At 45.0% G+C, this 21,879-nt stretch overlaps 1 protein-coding gene across 11 annotated transcripts in view; it reads right to left on the bottom strand.

Annotated features, from left to right (window-relative positions):
• The window catches only part of acoxl (acyl-CoA oxidase-like), a 434,711-nt gene that overhangs the window by 62,319 nt on the left and 350,513 nt on the right, over positions 1 to 21,879 (bottom strand). For all 11 annotated transcript variants that reach the window (XM_069887663.1, XM_069887664.1, XM_069887661.1 and 8 more), the window contains one exon: positions 17,878 to 17,948. In XM_069887663.1, the coding sequence (XP_069743764.1) occupies positions 17,878 to 17,948 (71 nt within the window). The remainder of the gene's footprint in view (positions 1 to 17,877; positions 17,949 to 21,879) is intronic.

Raw genomic sequence — 21,879 nt, 5'->3', positions numbered from 1 at the left:
AGATGGTACAATGGTAGTGGAGGATGCCAACTTTAGGGGCAATTGCTCAAGGGCTGTTTCCTCTGGGGTGGTGTTAAATGTTTTGAGTGGTGCACTCATTCAGGCAAGTGGAGTGTATTTTTTCACACATGCCTTACAAGTGATTGCGAGGCAGAACGATGAACGAATCACTGAGTCTGACGATGGGGCAAGCCCAGAAAATGAATTGACTGAATCAATATCATTGAATCTATATTAAAGCCACTTAAATACAAAGGTCACCACAACTGGCATTGGGCTATGCTGACAGAAGTGACCATTACTTTGTGCCAGACTGTTCAGTTAATGAGTATTGGTGTATCTCTCCTAAGAGTGTATCCCATTGAATACACTGGACATGAAAGATTTTGCTTTCTGAACATTTTTGGGTGTATTTTATGGATTTTGGGCTGCTAATCATGAAAATCACCTTAAAAATTTCCCATCACATAATGTTTTTATATGTAAGCTATTTTTTGTGATTTCCCCTCACATTTTAAGTCTATTTCAAACATACAAGACCACAAAGTGCAGCGTGTTACTGAAAATTCATTTATAGCATTTGCACGTGGACATCCTCCCTGCTGTTCTTGGTCTAGCCCAGTGGGTCTCAACCTTGATCTTTCCACTCACGTCCCACTTTAAGTTATCCCTCTGACATCAGTGCTCTGTGATTAGTAAGGGATGGCTTAAGGTGGGACGTGAGTGGGAAGGGAAGGTTGAGGATCAATTATTACGGAAATATCTTGCTTGAGAAAAATGGTCATTGGCCCATTTCCTTTGGAGTTCTGAAACCGTGCACATCACGAGTCAATGAGGGACAATTAAAACAGTGGTTTTTCAAACTTTTTCTTTCCACCCACACCCCACCTTAAGCCATCCCTTGCTAACCACAGAGCACATCTGGCATTGGGAATACTTAGAGTGGGATGTGAGTGGAAAGTTAAAGGTTGAGAATCACTGGTGCAGTCGGTGACGAACATGGTGAAAGGTTTCACCAGGACATTGCGACCATGGAAAAGTGGTATCAGGGCAAAACTGGAATCTATCAATGCTGGCCGACTATTGTTGGACACTGACACGAGAGGCGTCAAACAAAAATCAGTGGCAAAACATTTTTAGGTCAGTTGAACTAACGCAATGTGTCAGCATCATTATGTGAATAAATACGCTAAATTCAATAAAAGTTAATTTAATGTTTCTTCAACTTCCGACGTGATACAGAAAATCTGAAGTTATCTTTGTGTCCAGCTTGGAGTTGTCCATCATAATCCTTAATTATTTTTCAGGAAGCAAACCTTTTGAAAAAAAAAATTGTCCAGTCATATTGGGGGTAGGGGTGAGAAACCCAGCAATGTGCACTGGAGACTGGGCGAGGCCAGGAAATTCAGACCAAACATGGTGGCAACAATGAGGAAACCCTGCTGCTTCATTATATTCTGACATTAGCGTCATTACCATCTTACAACATCACAGTTGGTATGGGTCAGTAGCAGAACGTCAAGCTGATCACTGCACACCTCAGAGCTGTTTGCTCAGCCCACTCCTCTTCACACTACCAACCCATGGCTGCAACAGCAGTTCCAGCTTCAACAGGGTCATCAAGTTTGTAGTTGGCTTAATCAGCCATAACAGAGGTGGAAAATCTCGTGATATGGTGCAAGAATAACAACCTGAGTCTCAATGTGGACAAGACAAAGGAGATGATTATACACTTCAGGAGGACCAGGAACGACCACCCTCCACTACACATTAATAGCTTGATAGTGGAGATCGTAGAGAGCATCAAGTTCCTTGGGGTCCACTTAACCAGTGACCTATCCTGGACACATAACATCTTCTCAATTGTCAGTAAGGTGCAACAGCGGCTGCACTTCCTGAGAAGGCTGAAGCAGACAAGGCTACCGGTCACCATCACGTCAACCTTCTCCAGGAGCTCTATTGAGGCATCCTGGCCGGCTGCATCACAGTGTGATATGGCTACTGTAGAGAAGTGAATCGGAGATCAATCCATGGGACCATGAGAGGATCAATGGAGTCTCCCACTCCCTCCCATTGATGTAGTCTATTGGGATCATTTCTGAAGAGGGCGCGCAAAATCGTTGAGGACCCCTCCCACACTGCACAAAGCATCTTTCGGCTACTCCCATCGGAAAAGAGATACAGGAGTATCAGAAGGCCCTTTCAGATGGCCTGAAGACCCCAGTGTAAAGCCACATAATTTCCCCCTTTGTGGCTAAAGACATACTCAACTGAATGCGGCAGGTGCCTCCGAGGCGCTGATGCCAACCCTCCTCCGGGAGGGACAATTGGCTCAGTGCGTCACTCTGCTGATGCAACTGAATGTGCAGCTGCCTGGGGGTGGACTGATGACTCCATCAGCCAGTGACCCAACTCTTTGCTGCCTGACAGCCCTCCACCCCTCTACCTGACAGCCCCTGCCCCAATGGGGAGGGGGAAGTCGGCAGGGGCTGTCGGGGCAGGGGCAGCTGGCTGGGAACATCAGGGCAGGGGCAGCCAGCGGGAAATAACGGGGCAGGGGTGGCCGGTGGGGGAACGTTAGGCAGGGGCGGCCAGCAGGGAATGTCAGGGCAGGGGTGGCTGGCGGAAGATGTCGGGGGGCGGCCAGTGCGGGCTGTCACAGCCCGGTTAGCTGCTCCTGCACCAGGACCGCTCTCTGTGGCTCAAAACGTGGCAGGGCAATCAGTGGTGGTGTTCCCTACCCATAATCCCCCAAGCAGCTAGAACTGTTGTGGGAAACACAGAGCAGATACACTTGCGTGGGAGATTATGGGTAGGAAAGACCGCCATTGCTTCATAATCATATAACAATTACAATATGGAAATAGGCCATCTCGGCCCCTCTAGTCCACACTGATTTAAAAGAACTCCACTAGTTCCAACTACTCACTCCCTGTCCATAACCCTCCAATCCCCTCCCATCCATACACTCATCCAACCTTCTCTTAAATGCCAAAATTGACCCTGCTGCAAACACCTCTTCCACTCAGCCACCACTCTCTGACTGAAGAAGTTTCCCCTCAAGTTACTTCTGAACTTTTGCCTCCTAACCCTTAACTCATGACCCCTCATTCCAATCTCTCCTACCCTCAAGGGGAAGAGCCTATTCACATCTACTCTGTCTATCCCCCTCATAATTTTATATATCCCTATCAGATCTCCCCTCAACCTTCTACTCAGTCTTTCTTTGTATTCTAGATACTGCAATCCAGGCAACATTTTAGTAAATCTCCTCTGCACCCTCTCCACCTTATTGATATCCTTCCCATGCCGCATATTTATGACGGTGGCACTGCGGCACCAGTCTCCTTGCCTCAATCAGATCCGGAAGTGCTACGAGGCGCCTCTAGATATGAATATAGGCCCTTTCAGGTGGACCAGGCAGCCTTTTAGGGCTGCCACCTGAAAGGTGAGTCCACAAGTTAAGATCCGTTCCTGCCGCTGCCCTCAAGGTGGAGGGTCCACCCGAAAGGGCCGAGAGCCAGCACCACCAGGCTGAGAAACAGCTTCTTCCCATGGGCAGTGGTGAATGCCAATCAACTAAATGAATCATCTGAGACTCTACGTTTTATGAAACAATATTGATTATTTTTATGTACAATATGTATATTTGTCCTGCAATTGTACTGTTTGTCTGGTTATGTGTTACATCTGGTTGCTCTGAGGACAAGAGAAGGCAGTTTTGTCGGTTTATACTTGTCTAATTGGGTGACAATAAACTTGAACATAATAGGTTGAGAGGGATATAGACAAATGCACAAGGTCTGGTAGACTATGTGGTTGGCACAGACAAGTTAGCCCAAAGAATCTGTTTCTAGGGTGTAAAACCTTATGAATCTGACAATTTCCCCATTTCAAATGTGACGGCAATTCAAGAGTGCTGCCACATATTTTGGGATGTTCTGAAAGGGATGCAAAAAGTGCTTTCAACTGCCAATAATCATTGTGATAAATATTAACGACAAGGTCTGTAAATTTCCCATTTGGCTGAAACCAAATGAACCAGCTCGATGCAGGTGGTTTGACAATACTTCCTTAACCTCGGCTCAGATGACCCTGCAAATGTCAGGTCACAGGTTTTAGATGCATTTAATCTCACTATCCCAACGTGCACCCCCTTCCTCCTCTCTGCTACTGCATCTGCTACAGCACACATCTGACCACTGCTGTCACTAGGGGGGGTGTGGACCACACCGGGTGACACTGTCAGAGGGGGTGACACCAAAATGACTGTCTATAAAATTTTTGTGCAGGGTTTCACCACATATTTTTATTTAAAAAATAACTGTTGTTAGTTATAACAACAAAAACATTTTTCGTAAGCCCGGCTTACATGTATCAATCTCTTTTTTTCTTTGGCTTGGCTTCGCGGACGAAGATTTATGGAGGGGTATGTCCACGTCTGCTGCAGGCTCGTTGGTGGCTGACCAGTCCGATGCGGGACAGGCAGGCACGGTTGCAGCGGTTGCAAGGGAAAATTGGTTGGTTGGGTGTTGGGTTTTTCCTCCTTTGCCTTTTGTCAGCGAGGTGGGCTCTGCGGTCTTCTTCAAAGGAGGTTGCTGCCCGCTGAACTGTGAGGCGCCAAGATGCACGGTTGGAGGTGCGATCAGCCCACTGTCAATGTGGCAGGCACCAAGAGATTTCTTTAAGCAGTCCTTGTACCTCTTCTTTGGTGTACCTCTGTCTCGGTGGCCAGTGGAGAGCTCGCCATATAACACGATCTTGGGAAGGCGATGGTCCTCCATTCTGGAGACATGACCCACCCAGCGCAGTTGGGTCTTCAGCAGCATGGATTCGATGATTGCGGACTCTGCCAGCTCGAGTACTTCGATGTTGGTGATTAAGTCATTCCAATGAATGTTGAGGATGGAGCGGAGACAGCGCTGATGGAATCGTTCTAGGAGCCGTAGGTGATGCCGGTAGAGGAGCCATGATTCAGAGCCGAACAGGAGCATGGGTATGACAACGGCTCTGTACACGGTGATTTTTGTGTGTTTCTTCAGGTGGTTGTTTCTCCAGACTCTTTTGTGTAGTCTTCCAAAGGCGCTATTTGTCTTGGCGAGTCTGTTGTCTATCTCTTTGTCGATCCTTGCATCAGATGAAATGGTGCGGCCAAGGTAGGTAAACTGGTTGACTGTTTTGAGTTCTGTGTGCCCGATGGAGATGTGGGGGGGCTGGTAGTCATGGTGGGGAGCTGGCTGATGGAGGACCTCAGTTTTCTTCAGGCTGACTTCCAGGCCAAACATTTTGGCAGTTTCCACAATACAGGACGTCATGCGCTGGAGAGCTGGCTCTGAATGGGCAACTAAAGCGGCATCGTCTGCAAAGAGCCCGGCTTACATGTATCAATCTACTCACAAGGCTAAAACCCAATGCTTATGAGCGCTTCATTATTACCCAATGACAACGACGCTTCGAAACACGTGGTTTCGTCTGCACGCACTACAAGCACGCGCTGTGGTTTTCGTTGCTGCCAGTGTTTTTAGTCGCTGCTTTGATCAAATTTTCTGGTGTTTTAGCTACAACGTTATGGTAATTAGTATTTGTGAACCAAGATCAATAACTGTCTATTGAGAATGAAGCAGTAATTAAAGGAAAAGAAGGAGAAAACAATCAAAAAAGGGCTTCCGTTCAGTTAATAATAATGTAATTCAATGTGGAAATATCCTACAAAACAATTTTGTTGTTGGTATTCATATAATCCAAGAAATATTACATTTAAGAAATTTACAACTATATTTATCACATATTATTCTATATTTTTACCACTTTTTTTTGAAATATTGTTAATTGAGGGGGGTAGAGGTGACGCCTTGAGTTACCACACTGGGTGACACCAACCGTAGTGGCGCCACTGCATCAAACTGGTCAGGCTGCCCCCTCACGGCTCCAGCTGCTTGCCTTCCATTCGATAGGAGTCTGTGTTTCCTTCGCTGTTGCCATGACGGTTTCCTCCCAGTGCTCCGGTTTCCTTCCACTTCCCAAAGAAATGGCGGGGTGGGGGGGGGGTGTAGCAGTCTAACTAGCTGCTGTGAACATGCCCCAGGGTTGAGATGATCGACATATTCGGAATTGGGGTGGGGGGGGGACGGGGGGATTTGACAGGAATGTGGGAAGAATTAAATGGAATTTTAAATTTAACGGTAACATCCCCCTTCTGGCCCAAGAGGCCATGCTGCCCAAATGCACCAATGAATCTAAAACCCCCATATGTTTTGAAGGGCGGCGCGGTTGGCGTAATGCCTTTCTAGCGCCAGTGAACAGAACCAGGGTTTGAATCCCGAGCTGTCTGTAAGGAAGTTGTGTGTTCTCCCCGTGTCTGTGTGGGTTTTCCCCGGGGGCTTGGATTTCTTCCCACTGTTCAAAATGTAGCGGGGGTGGGTAGGTTAATTGGGTGTAATTGGGCGGCATGGACTCGTGGGCCGAAATGGCCTGTATCCGTGCTGTATGTCTAAAAATAAAACCGGAGTACCTGGAGGAAACCAATGTAGACACTGGGAAATCACACAAACACCTAACAGATAGCGTCGGATTCAAACCGGTGTTGCTGGTGCTGTAGTAGCATTGGACTAACCGTGCAGGATCAGTGTAACTGGGTGCTCAGTGGTTGACATGAACTCAGCCTGCTTCTACACTGTATGTCTCTCTGTTTCTATCAAATCACAGCTTTAGTTAAATATTTAATTTCCTTCTTCCAAAATACAAACCCCCCCACACCCCCCCTTCTCTCTCATACAGGATCAACTGTTAGTTAAATGAGCAGATTCAGACTTTTAAATTAAACAACAGGGTTTCTGGGTCTTGAGCTATCATTTGACCAGATGCCAGCATTTTCTGTTTTCATTTCAAATTTCCATTACCTGCAGTATTTTGATGGTACAACTCTGAGCTCATCGAAAACTCTGCCATTCCATAGAACGTTACAGCACAGAAACAGGCCCCTTGGTCCTTCTAGTCTGTGCTGAACCATTTTTCTCCCTAGTTTCACTGACCTGAACCCACTCCATACCCCCTCCCAACTGTTCAAATTCTTAAATGTTAAAATTGAGCCCGCATTCACCACTTCAGCTGGCAGCTCATCCCACCACTCTCTATGAAGAAGTTCCTCCTAAACTTTTCCCCTTGACTCATGTCCTGTGGCTTGTATCCCACCTACCCTCAGTGGAAAAAAGCTTACTTCCATTTACTCTGAATATACCCCACAATTTTAAATACTTCTGTCAAATCTCCGCTCATTCTTCTACACCCCAGGGAAAAAAAGTCCTAATCTAAAATTGAAGTAAAACACAATGCTGGAGAAACACAGTAGGTCAAACAGTGTGGTTGATATAACAAAGAGGCAGAAGGGGTTACAGATGGGAAGCAGCAAGAGAGAATCCCACCAAACTCCTCTCGGAGGGCTTAGGAGAAGGGTACACATCCCTTGAAGAGATCTCAGATTTGTTTTTGAGAGCAGCAGGAATTACAGATGGGAAGCAGCGAGAGTGAATCCCACCGAACTCCCTTTGAGATACCTTGATGAAGGTCTCAAGCCCAAAACGTTGGTTATGTATCTTTGTCTATAAGCTACCTCTCCGTGGATTGTCACCTTGTCGAGGTGGAGGAGCTTGAGCGGTCCTGAGATCCCGAGGGTGATGTTGCCTGGAGCCCTGCTCCTGGTGGGGCCACCCATGGCGGTAAGGTCGAGGGGGAGGTTCCTGACAAAGAACAATCCAACCTAGTCCTCAACGGAGGGACAGGCAGAGGGACTCGACAGCTGTGAAGGTGGATGAAGGCTGCAACAAATCCATCGGCTCCAATCGTAGAGGTTTCCATGCCATTGGAATTAGTTGGCTGATTTGTGAAGTATCGTGTGCTTCTTGGAGTGCAACATCAAGTCCACGTTAAACAAATACACGCACAGGCGTCTTCGCTCTGTCGCAACAAAGGCCATCATCCTCAACCGAGGGATAGCCATGATGATAAGCTACACTGTTTGACCTACTGAGTTTTTCCAGCATTGTTTTTAAATGAAATTGTGGTCATTTATAATTACCCAATGTACAGAGGACAATTTTAAAAAAGCTAATGGAGCACCAACAATGAACGCCCAGTGGAAATAGCATACCAGTTAGATACTTGTACTTGTCAGTATCAATACCAGCATATACCACACCCCCAAACAAGTGGAATCCAGGCCCTGGGATAGGCTACAAACAAAACCGCTGTCAGAGAGGACAGAGACGTATGACCTGCACCTGCAAAATACGTAAAAAGCAAAAAAAAATTCCTTCTTACAAAAGGCCCTGTCCTCTCATCACCACAGATTTGTTGGCCTGTGTTGACTTTCAATCTTGGGCGTAGATTCCCGCCAGCTGTAGCTCCACTGGAAGTGCCCTAGCCTCTAAACCAGAAGTTCAGCAACAAAATCTAGATGCAGGGGTTGAGTGCAGCGTACAAACGAGCTGGCGAAACTCAGCAGGTCGTGCAGCGCCCAGAGGAAGTGGAAAGGTAACCAACATTCCGGGCCCAAAAGGTTGGTGACCCTCTATGGATGGCCTGCTGAGTTTCTCTAGCTTGTTTGTGCATTGCAAACAGAAGGCCGTGCCATCAACCTCAGTGTCATTTTCCTGATCTGGCCCCAGACGCCTTCAGTTGCTTAAAAATCTTAGAAATCTATTGATCTCTTTGAATGAACTCAATGCCTGAGCCTCCACTGTGCTCTCTCAGTGCAGCGGTTAAAACCATCCTATTTCAGTGCCAGTGACCCGGGTTCGAATCCACCATTGCCTGTACTTTCGACACGCGACCTGGGTGATCCAGTTTCCTCCACACTCTTTTCATTCCTTACTTCAATTATCTTTTGCTAGTTTCCAAAATGTTCCCAGTCCCTTGGCCTGCCACTAATCTTTGCAACACTGCATAAAACGTTGATTGCCTTTTACCTCCCATGGATGCTGCGTGATCTTCTGTGTCGCCAGCAGTTGCAGACTTTCTTCTTTACCAACTATGTGTGCCTTTTCTTGCAGTTTAGTGGCACCCTTCTCTTCCTAAGTTAGCCATGGACAGGGTACATCTCTTTTGCAGAGTTGTTCCTTTTCACTCATGTATGTATTTCCTGAGACTTATGAAATATCTCCTTCAATGTCCATCAATGGTGATCTGTAATTTGACGCTTCAGTCTCGGTTCCCAGTCTATTATGGCCAGTGGTAAAACGCGAAAGTCTGCAGACCCTGTAATTGAAGTAAAAACCTAATGCTGGGGAAACTCAGCAGGTCAAACAGTGTACTTCGTGTAGCAAAGATAAAGATACATAGCCAATGTTTCAGGCTTGAGCCTCTCATCAAGGTACGTAGGCAGGTATCGGAAAAATATAGTGGGGATGGGCAGGGGGAGGAGCTATTTTGGCCACTTCTGAAAATGCATTGTCACTCCATTATCTCAGCTGAGGACATTAGTTTCTCACTCCCAAACTGAATTTCTAATATGCCAATGCAATGATTTCTGTGTTTCTCAGTGGGATCATAAATTAATCCTGTTACACAACACCAAATCTAAACAGCCGAGTGCCTGGTTGGTTCTCCAATATATTGTTCTAAGAAAACTTCTGGAAAAACGCTATGAACTCATCCTTGCCAATTTTTTAATTTTCAAAATTTGCATTTAAATTCAGACATACAGCACGGTAACAGGCCATTTCAGCCCACGAGTCCGTGCTGCCCAGTTACACCCCATTAACCGACACCCCCAGTATGTTTCGAACAGTGGGAGGAAACCGGAACCCCTGGGGAAAACCCACGCACACACAGGGAGAACGTACAAACTCCTCGCAGGCAGCACGGGATTTGAACTCTGGTCCTGTTGCTAAATGCTATGCAAACTATGCTGCTTTAGGTTTGACCAGTCCATAGGTTTGATAAAAGAATCACCCATCATTATTGTAGTATTATTTTCACATCCCTCCTCACCCCCAATATTTCTCTCTCTTTATATTCTATTCTACAAAATAGCTACAGTTAGAGGAAGGTAGATTCAGAATTCAGATTTATTGTCATGGTACGTTCATGACATCACGTACAACCCCGGTCGATAGTCATTTGGGTAGGTAGTCTTCCCAATGGTAACTTAGTACCATTACTATTCCTTCTCTTCACTCACACCAGTTCCACACCTTCAGCTTCTGAGCCAGTTATTGTTCCTTGCTGCTAAGTGACCTGTTTCTCCTCCTTCTCCATTCTGCCTATCCTTCCAAAATGCTAAGGAATTGCTGCCTTGTTGGAGCTACTTTTCTCAGTGTGTCTTCTCAGATGAACACAACAAAAATACCACGGCATGTCTTCAGAGATGTCCTGGCCATTAGTTCTTCTTCAAAGTCCCTATACACCTATTATTTGATGTATCTGAATTGTGTTTGAGCTAACCTGCTGTATGCAAGTTGTGTTCACTGTTTTGGAACCATTTGAATGCTCATGAGATTCTTTTAACATCCGAAGATTAAGTTTTCTTCGAATTCTGCTCCTTTATTCCAAGTTCCACTATTGCACTCTCCAACCAGATGGCATTAATATCCCTTTTCCTTGTCTTCTTTCCACCCTTTCCCTCTCCATTCAGAGCCATCTCCCCCCACCCCTCCCCCTGCTTGCTGGTGTGCCCTCTCTCCTTTATCCACCTATCTATCTCCTGCCTGGGGGAACCATGCTCCTACCCTACCCCCTGGGGCCTGTTGACATTTTCCCGGGGCTTGATGAAGTGCTCAAGCATCGAAACATTAGTGATGTACTTTTATCTTTGCAACATATACTGTTTGACCAGCTGAGTTTCTCCAGCATCGTTTTTACTTCAGCTTTGGTGTGTCTGCAGACTTTTGTGTTTGACTTCCTTTTCCCACCTTGGCATCACTCCTTTCCATTCCTGTAGCATTCCCAATCCCCCAAGAAGCTCCATGTGGATTTCCAATTTTGTGGCCAACTTTCTACTTAAGCCTCTCCTCGTTTTAAAATATTTTAAAAAATCTATCTAACTTTTGGTCAGTTACCCTACATTCTCAAGGCCGGGTGATACATTTTGCAGGTAACATTGCTGTGAAACCCAAGTTAAAGTTTCTAGGTAAGTGGAATTTATTCTATTCCTGATACCAATCACCCGTCGAAGGAAATACTTCTGCTGCCTGAACTGCTGTGCCCCCCATTACCTTGAACCCTCTCATCCTGATGTTCTACCACATCTGGAAGCACTATTTTAGAGTTAATCTCTCTATCTCATTACCCCGTGCATATTAGATTCAGTTGACCTTCATTGTATTTCCCAATGGATCAAGTATTCTCCCATCTAGCTGTCAATGTCATTTTTTTTGACTGTGATGTACAAGTTGAATGCTACCTTGTTCTCACACCTTCAAGCTGCATGAAGCAATGAACTGAGACAATATCTCCAATCACATCAGAGACTTTTTGCTGTCATGTTTGTGGTCGGTGGCAGTCTCTTCTGTGTAATTTAACCTTTGACAAGAAAGCTCATTCAAGCTAGCCCGCCTAATCAACCAAAATCTAGTCAATAGCGAACTATTCAGCCTACAGCAACTGCACACTTGAACCAAGGTCAAGGGGGGAATCTTCAAAATCCAAGTATAGAGACAGCACTTGCCTTTGCACACACTTTGGTTAAATTGAGGGACTGGGCGGATACATGGCAAATGCACTACAATGTGGATAAATGTGAGGTTATCCACTTTGGTAATACAAACCGGAGGGCAGATTACTATTTGAAAGGCAATAGATTAAGAGATGGTGAAGTGCAGAGAGACCTAGGGGTACTTGTACATCAGTCTCTGAAGGCGAGCATGCAGGTACAGCAGGCGGCGAAAAAGGCAAATGGTATGTTGGCCTTCATAACAAGAGGGTTTGAGTATAGGAACAAGGATACCTTACTGCAGCTGTACAGGGCCTTGGTGAGACCCGACCTGGAGTATTGTGTGCAGTTTTCGTCACCTGATCTAAGGAAGGATGTTCTTGGAATGGAGGGAGTGCAGAGGCGATTCACCAGGCTGATACCTGGAATGGCAGGAATGATTTATGAGGAAAGATTGCGCAAATTGGGATTGTACACGCTGGAGTTTAGAAGAGTGAGAGGGGATCTCATAGAGACATATAAAATTCTGGCAGGACTGGACAGAATGATGGGAAAATCCAGAACCCGGGGCCATGGTTTGAGGATAATAGGCAAACCATTTAGGACCGAGATGAGGAGGAATTTCTTGACCCAGAGGGTGGTGAATCTGTGGAATTCATTGCCACAGAGGGCAGTAGAGGCAGGTTCATTAAATATATTTAAGAGGGAATTAGATCTATTTATTCAGTATAAGGGTATTAAAGGTTACAGAGAGAAGGCGGGGACGGGGTACTGAACTTTAAGATCAGCCATGATCTCGTTGAATGGCGGAGCAGGCTCGAAGGGTCGAATGACCTACTCCTGCTCCTATCTTCTATGTTTCTATGTTTAAGCTGAGCTCCAAGATAGCGTTAACTTTTTCACTGAGGTATACAAGAGGACATCCATTAGGGCGTTTCAGGGCGGGCATGGTCAGTACAAGGCTGTTATGGCACCAGCGATTGGGACTGGGGTTCGTATCCCGCGCTGTCCCGAAGGAGTTTGTACATTCTCCCCGCGTCTGCCTAGGTTTTCCCTGGGAGATCCAGTTTCTGCCCACTGTTCAAAATGTACTGGGGGTTGTAGTTGAATTGGATGTAATTTGGCAGCATGGCCCTGTGGGCCGAAGTGGCCTGTGACTGTGCTCAATGTCTTAAATTTAAAAAAAATAAACATTTTTTACATTTAAGATTTTTCAGTTTAATCCAGAAGAGCTATCAACCAGATCCTGTTTCACTGCACTGCCTCCAATAATAAAGGTTCAAGAGAAGATCCTGAAAAACATGAAACACTTCCCATATCTTGGTGCAAATAATCGGTGAAAACAAGTATCAATAATGATGCTTGCTACCACCTTCAGTGTGCCAGCACAGCTACTGGTAGATGAAGGGAAAGGATTTTTTTTTTGCAGAGATCAAGATTTCAAATGTAGCACACAACTCATAGTCTATTTATGATTATTCCTTCTCTCCTGAAGACATTTGACATTTGGTCTGTCTACAGCAGCCACCATCTCAAAGCACTGGAAAAGAATTAACCAACATTCGCGGCAAAATCCTCCAAATATACTGCAGGGATAAGTGAACCAATATTAATATTCACTTCCAAGCTCATAACGCCAACCAGTTATACCCATGTGGCTGCAATGGGTTGGCCGCAGTAGTTACATGCCACGACAGCGGCTCCCTGAGATAGTCCATTCCGAACTAAGAGGTTAAACTGTGGACCAAGTGAGAGAGAGAAAAAAAATTAAAGGATGAGCTCAAAGTTTTCTGGGGAGTTGCAGCATCCTCAATGATTCCTGGGAACCTCTGGCTCACGATCCATTCAGAGTGGAGAACAAGATTTGGGATGGTACTGGAGAACCTCAAGGTAATGAACTGAAAGAAGACAGATGCCTTGCAAACAGATCCTACAAACTACCCAGCAGCCCATCCTGTCACTTTCTCCTGTTCCGTCAGTGACTGCCTCAAGAAGAAAAATGAAATAAATCCCATTCCTCTGCTCTCCCTTGCAATGCCATACTAAATGCAGCAGACACTGCAAACCTTAAGTGTAAACAGAGCTTACCAGAAGTATGCAGATTAGTAGCATCTGTGGAAAGATAAACATTGACCTTTATCATGAGTTCTGATATAAAGTCATTAACCTGAAATTTTAATTTTGTTTCCCTTATCACAGACACTGATCTATTGTATTTCCAGCCTTCTTGTAAAGGCAGCTCAGTTAGCCACCTTAATCGACTGGTAGCTGTGTTGGCATATTAGGGCATTAACGGTGTGGCACATGGGGGGGGGCACGGTTGGCCTAACGGTTAGTGCAACGCCTTTACAGCACCAGCGATCGGGACCGGAGTTCGAATCCCGTGCTGTCTGTAAGGAGTTTGTGCGCTCTTCCTGTGTCTATGTGGGTTTTTTCCCGGTGGCTCTGATTTCCTCCCACCATTCAAAACGTAGCGGGGGTGTAGGTTAATTGGGTGTAAATTGGGCAGCACGGACTCGGACTGTTAACGTGCTGTATGTCTAAATTAAATAAATTAACAGCAGTGATCCGGATTCTAAGGCGTTTGTACGTTCTCCCCATTTCCTCCCACATTCCAAAGATGTACTGAATTTTGTAGGCTAATTGATGTAGTTGGGAGGTACAGCCTTACAATGAAAAGAAATGACTTGCAAATGGATTTTAACAACCACATTATTTGCACAGAAATACAATGGAAACAAAGAACATGGCACTCTATTGTGAGGTTAAATCTTGGAACAAACCCTCTTTGGTATTATCCTGTTCACCTGCCTTCTTTCTCCATGCCACAAGACATTTATGTTGAAATTTTAACCTTTGCGTTAACAAGAAGACAATCAAGTGGATACTTCAAAATGTTAGAATTTTAACACCAAAAACAACTTAGGTTTTCACATTCACTCATTCTTGTAATTTCTAAATTCGGTCCAGTTGATGGCTTCTCAGTTGCAACAGTGGGGAAAAACCTAGCTAGCAGTTGTATGGTTACCGCCTGCAGATATTAGCTGGAGTCTTGCACGGGGAGAAAATGCGACAATGATGCAAAACTCAAGTAAACACTGTGCAATCAATGCTAATAGAACATTGAATGTTGCAGCGTAGCACAGGCCCTTCGGCCCACAATGTTGTGCCGAACTATATATTCCTTCCCCCAAAAAACTCAACCCTCACGACCTCGTATCCCTTTATTTTTTTCTTTCATCCACGTGCCTGTCCAAGGGTCTCTTAAATACCCCTGGTGTAGCAGCCTCCACCACCACCCCGGCAATGCATTCCAGGCACCCGCAACTCTCTGCGTAAAAAATGTACCCTTGACGACTCCCCTAAACTTCCTTCCCTTCACTTTGTACAGATGTCCTGTGGTGTTTGCTATTCCCACCCTGAGAAAAAGGTGTTGTCTGTCTACCTTATCTATGCCTCTCATAATCTATTAAGTCACCTCTAATCCTTTGCTCCAAAAAGATAAGCCTGGGACTGCTAACCTTGCCGTAAATATTTTCCAAATATTTAAATATTTTAAATATTCAATTTTATTCTGACCATCAAAGGTGAGTCCAGCACTTTAATACCCAATCCTAGTGGTACTGGAGAAGGTGGCATTTATGTTTTTTACACAGCCTCTGCATTCCGGGAAATTATTCCCAGATTCCCGGAAAGCAGTCTGTGTAAAAAGATCAGAACGGAAATGAGTGACTCGTTCCCGTTCCACAATGTTACCTGCGGAGCCCCTAGACATTGTTGTGGACTGTCTGCAGCCTAAATCGGATTGCAGGTGACCCACAACCATGAGCTAGTGAATAGGACGACATCGACGCTGTGACGCTGTACGTCGCATGTAGGGTCTACGTCACGGCCAACGTCGACCCACGTCCTGCCACAGGAAAGTAGGTGTGATGATTGCTTATGAAGTATGTAAAAAAACATAATTGTGAACTTCTGAACCACTTCCCCGTTACTCACTGTAAAGGAAAATCAGTCTGCATATTGTATCACCAATATTTATTATAACCATATAACCATTTACAGAGCAGAAACAGGCCATGGTGGCCTTTCGAGTCCACACCGGTTCACCAGAACAACTCCACTAGCTCAATCCTCTCGTTCTCCGCCAATATCCCTCCAACCCCCTCACCTCCATGTACACATCCAACCTTCTCTTAAATGACAGAAGGGACCCTGCCGCAATTATCTCATTCGGAAGAACATTCCATTTTGCCACCATTCTCTGAGTGAAGAAGCATCCTCTAATATTTCTCCTAAAGTTTTGCCCTCTTACCTTTAACTCATGCCCTCTTGTTCCAACCGTCCCTGCCCTCAGGGGAGTCTGTTTATGTCAAGACTATCTATTCCTTTCATAATTTTAATATGCATGCATGTATTTTCTTGCCATATATTACTCTGCATGTTTTTTCCCTCCAAAAAGTACACACTTGTATCATATACACACATGACAAATTTGCATTTGTTCCTAAATTGAAATTTCTATTTGATTAACAGTTGTAGACTCTCAATGATAAAAAAAAACTTAATCATCTCACCTTCTTCAGGAACTTATTTTTTGTGTTTGTTTTCTCTTTTTAATTTAATGCCTACTGTTGTAGTTTTATTTACAATGTACTGTATGCATGTATTTTTATTTGTGTAGCTGTTCGGCTGCACCAAGAAAGAATATTGATACATATGTTCATTGTACAAATGCATACGATAATGAATTAATTATCTTCATTATCATTTTCAGATCGATAGAGCAGCTCAGTTAGTGTAAGGATGACACGGTTAGTGTAAGGGTGACTCGGTTAGTGAAAGGGTGGCATGGTTAGTGAAAGGGTGGCTCGGTTAGTGTAAGGGTGGCACGGTTAATGAAAGGGTGGCTCGGTTAGTGTAAGGGTGGCTCAGTTAGTGTAAGGATGACACGGTTAGTGAAAGGATGGCACAGTTAGTGGAAAGGTGGAACAGTTAGTGGAAAGGTGGTACGGTTAGTGGAAAGGTGGCACGGTTAGTGGAAGGATGACACAGTTAGTGAAAGGGTGGCTCGGTTAGTGTAAGTGGTTATGGTTAGTGTAGGGGTGGCATAATTAGTATAGTGGTACCACAACACTATTGCAGTGCCAGTGACCTGTGCTCGAATCCAGCGCTGTCTGGAAGGACATCCCATGACCATGTGGGTTTCCTCCCACAATTCAAAAACATATGGCATTTGAAGATTAACTGGTGTATTTGAGCTGCATGGGTTTGTGGGACCTGTTACCATCTGTGCTTTATCTCTAAATGTACAAAACAGATAAGGATCATTGCGTGACTTGGAAGGGAACCTGCAGGTGGAGGTGTCCCAACTTCCTTGCCCCATTGGGACCGAAGGGGCTTCAACTGTGACACCTACCACCAAGGCCAATGGACACCCAGCTACAATGCAAGAGCAGATTATTAAAAAAAAATTAATTTAGGCATACAGCGTGGAAACAGGTCCTTTTGGCCCATGAGTCCTTGCCACCCAACAACTCCCGTGCATTTTGAAAGGTGGGAGCACCCGTAGAAAATCCATGCAGACACTGGGAGAACATACAGCGCCGGAATGAAAATTGGGTCGCTGGCGCTGCAATAGCATTGCGCTAACCGCTACATTAACTGTGCTGCCCCTGGATGCATAACCACTAGGGGAGCTGGGTGGGGAGCTGGAGGTGAGGGGATGGAGTGGGGGAGAGGACGTGAGCAAGTAATATTTTTCACTGCTGAGCAAGCAGGGCTTTATTTTGTCTCAGTCAACAAATCTTGGCATGGGAGAAGGGCAGCTTTAATTTCTCCTGTGCTCCAATCCTGATAAGACAGGTTTGCTCAGTAATTAGGCATCCCCTCTGCAAACCTGCCCAGATAAGTCTACTTCAATAAGTGCTGTTGATAGATAGGGTTGAGTTGAGCTAATTGAATTCTATTTAAAACTGAAATAAATTCCAACTAACACTCAACACCCACTTTCCTGTCAGCTTTGCAAAGAGGTTCCAGCTCTTAGCTGGGCGGTTGATATTATGCAGCCCACCTACTGGTGGTGATGTTTGTATCCCTCCTTGCCTGCTTATTAGCAACTGAAAAGATGAGTAATGGACTGTAGTGATAAGCAGAATGCACCTAATGTACCATTTGTATTACACGGTTGGGGAGGGGGGTGGGGGGGACTTTTTAATTCATCATCTCACCTTCTTCAGTAAGGCCTGGTCTTCAGGGACTGGGCACTCTTCCACTGCTTTCCAGAACTGGTCTAAAGTCACTGCAACCAAGCAAAAAGATGAAAGAGATTCATATCTTTCAGATCTCTCTCTCTCTCTCCTGCCCCCTTTCTCTCTCCCTCCCTTCTCCCTGTCCCCCTCTCTCCCCCCTCTCCCTCCCTATCTCTCTCTGCCTCCTCTCTCTCTCTCTCTCTCCCCTTCCCTCCCCCTTACTCTGTCTTTTTCTCTCTCTCATCTTTCTCCCTCCCTTCTCCCCTCTCAGCATCTCTCACTTTCTCTCCTCTCTCTGATATTTTGCAGTCAGTGGATAGGGGGTGGGTTTTTCATGAAAATAAACTGCAGAGGGAACTTAATGAGCATCTGGGGTGGGTGGGGATGGTGGGTGGGGGGGGGGGAAGGTGGAGTATTTGATGTCTCAGGTCAAGGCCCCGCATCAGTCCTGAAAAAAAATCAGTAAGGGTATAAAATAGGAAATACAGTCTTGCACTCAGACCAAAAGATTCCAGAGGAATTTCACCTGTGCTGGTAACTTTATATTCTGACTCGTGCAGAACAAAAAAAAAAATCTGCTTTCAAATTGATTTTTTTTCATGATATCTGATATGCCAAAACACTTCTTGGCTATTCAAGTGACATATCCTTCCATGTGAATCTGCAGGGGTCATCTACTGCATTGGTGCTCCCACTGTGGTCTCCTCTACATTGGAGAGACTGGACACAGGCTTTGTTGAGCACCACGGCTCTGTCCTCTGCAGTCATGCATATCAATTCACTGTCTCTTTCCCTTGGGGACGTATCTGCCCATGGTCTAATGTACTTCCAGACTGAGACCGCCCGCAATTCCTTCCCTACCCACCCCCCTCCACAGATGTGGCTTGAGCTACAGACCTCCTCCAGTGACTTATTAGCTGTAGTCTCTCTTATTTCCCCCTTACCTTCTTTCAGATTTGGCTGTATATCTCACTCAAACTGCCTCCCTCCAGTCAGTGCCAGTTACTCATCCAAACTCTCACCCAACAGAAAGGAATAAGATCCTTTATCTTTCTGATTTGCTTTGTTCCCCCTTCTCAGAATCAGAATTTTTTGTCACGAACATGTCATGAAATACGGTTGAAGCATCGCGGCAGCATCACGTTAGTGAGGGCCACCTTACAAAATAAATTTTTAAAAGTGCAAAACAAAGAAAAAGACCAAGTAAGGCACGGTCTGTGATTCACTTTTCGTTCAGGAATCTGACGGCAGAGGGGAAGAAGGTGTCCTTGTGCCGCTGAGTGCTTGTCTTCAGGCTTCTGCATCTTTTTCCTGATGGTAGCAGAGTGAGGACGTGGCCTGGGTGGTGGGGATCCTTGAGGATAGCGACTGGTTTCTTAAGACGCCCCCTCATGTAGATGACCTCAATGACCCCTTCTGTTAAATTCCAGGGAGCCATTCTCCCGAGGGGTCTCGGGCGCTGGAGGCTTCCTGATTGTGTTGGAGTTTGGACCTGGAGCTCCAATAGGAGTCTGATGGCGAGATTGCTGGAGGCAAATCCACTGACACTCATTGACTGAAGGGACTCTCTTTTGCTTCTTTCGCTCATTCTGTAAGGGGCGCCGGGCGACACTCTTTGCCTTACAGCAGACAGAAGGCAATTTCGTGTGATATTACATGTTAATAAAGGATCCTTGAATCTGTCAAATGGCAGATGTGACCTTGGAAAGGGCACCCCCAAGAGTGCAGAGCACTGAAATGGTCCCATCGGCTCTTTAAGGTGGATGGAAACTTTTCGATAAATAAAATTTCTTGCCAATATCAGTACACCCCTGACTCAATTTTTACCTCCACGTTATCTGTGGAGTTCTGCTGTCCACATAAGTGGATGCCATATTTCCTACAATGCAACAGTTGCTACACTTAAAGAACATTTAAGTGTTTTGGCATGTTGGATAATCATTAAAAATAAAACAGGTTATATCAAACTAGTTAGGATGGAATTCTTCTGGGTAGCAATGCTCACGAATCTTTCCATTTCAAGTCTGAACTGTATTTCCCGTCCTGCACACTGTAGAGTTTTTTTTTAACAAGAACAACGGGTCAGAAGAACTCAGCCAGTCCTTTGCGGAATAACGTTGCGCCGTGTGGGATTAAAATAAAAGATCTCAGTGCAATGAAATACTGGTGGCTGAGTTTCAGTCAAAGTTACTCCCAGCTTCGAATTAGCAGGCAGTGGCAGAATTACACCCAGACCTTTCAAGTCTGCATTGGCCTTATTAGCTCCATTTTGAGTGGAAAACTTCCGTTTTAATCCAAGCACCCCATGTCAACTCTGAATGTTATGTCTGACATTTTATTATATGCAAACATTTATGTTTATACTACATCGAAAAGAAAAGCAGAACTACTGTTGCATGCAAATGCACCTTTTTAAAAGCATTTTTTTTTAAATGTGTGGGTGGCTAAAAAGAGAGAAAAGGTTATCTGTTATCTGCAGAAAATTGTGACAGACTTAATACTGTCTGACCCACATCATTTAAATTTGTTAGGAACTTTATACGAAGGCTTCATGTTTTTAAAATTGGTTTTGGTTGTGGGATGGATAATACTGTACTTGCAATGAGCTTATTTTCAGTTAAGGCAAATGTGTGACAATATTCTCATATTGGCTTGTGTCGCATTCCATTTGTCCACTTGTAACACTCTTCCTGTGGAGAAACACCTTTGACCACAAGTTAACCAAGCAGGTTTACACCAAACAGCCTGCAGGCCTGGCAACAGAAGATGATGGTTTCTGTGGGATGATTCCTTGCACAGACTGTCAACCATTTGGAAGAATGTCTCAGCATGAAGATACTCAAACGAGTACCATGGCCTCAACTGGCTGGCGGTGAAAGGGGCCCTCCCTGTCAGATCCTTCACGAAGAGCCCGTGCCTCAAATCTATCGTGTGCTCCCTTCAAAGTGGCGGCGGTGTGGATGGAATACATATCCTTGCAGTCTGTCAATTTGCCAAATGAGGTGGAAAGGGATGTCGTCGTATTAAGGATCATCCAGAGCGGATATTTAACAATTGGGTCTGTACCCAAGGACATGTACTGCTGGTGGAAGGATGGAAGTGAATTGTTTAATGTCATGCGTGCCATGATACAGTGAAAAGCATTTTTTTGCATGATAAGCAGGCAGGTCAACCCATACTTAAGTACAGTGTGCAGTAATGTAATAAAACAAAAGTGCAGAGTGTAATGTAATGCAGTAAATCAAAGACTGCAGTGTTACAAAGCCAAAGCACAGTCAAAACAATCAAATTTTACCAATTAAAAGTCTGGTGGCCAACTCAGTGAAAGGCACACTTTGTAGTGCCTACAAATTAGTCCCCCCAAGCAAGGAAATGTGCACAAGTGAATGAGGCTGATTGGCACAGCCCAAGGGGTAGGAGTGCATGCTGAAGCTCAGTGTAGCCTCTGCGAAGAAAGACCATAGTCTATTTACCAGCCAACACTGGACAATGATGGGATGGGCGACCGTTTCTCAAATGCATCATGAATACAATGTTTAAGGAAATAACATGAGAGGCATGGATGCTTTGTGTGTGAACCTATTGAATTGCTTGGTAAAGTACTGAGAATAAAGATAAGCACAGATCCTAACAGTAGTAGTGTATATGAGTCTCTTTTTTGGAAAAGAAAAAAATTCATATTATACTGTCAGCCACTGTACTTTGCAACAATGGTGGACTGAGCATCACTCAAGTTTCCACCAATGGTTGTGTCCTCACTGCCTGTGCCTGCTATCATTATGAACATAAAACGTGGCTCAGCTGCTCTTTGAGGCTGCTAAAGGAGATGAGAGCCCATGGAATTACAGGAAGGATACCAGCAGGAAACAGTAGGAATAAAGGGATCCTATTATGGTTGGCTACCGTTTATCAGTAGTGTCCTGTAGAGGTCAGTGTTGGGGCCACTTATTTTTTGCGATGTATATAAATGATTTGGATCAT

This window comes from Narcine bancroftii, chromosome 6 (assembly GCF_036971445.1).
Source record: "Narcine bancroftii isolate sNarBan1 chromosome 6, sNarBan1.hap1, whole genome shotgun sequence".
Taxonomy (NCBI): Eukaryota; Metazoa; Chordata; class Chondrichthyes; order Torpediniformes; family Narcinidae; genus Narcine; species Narcine bancroftii.
The sequence above is the reverse complement of the archived record's forward strand: the minus strand, read 5'-3'. Positions and strand labels throughout refer to the sequence as shown.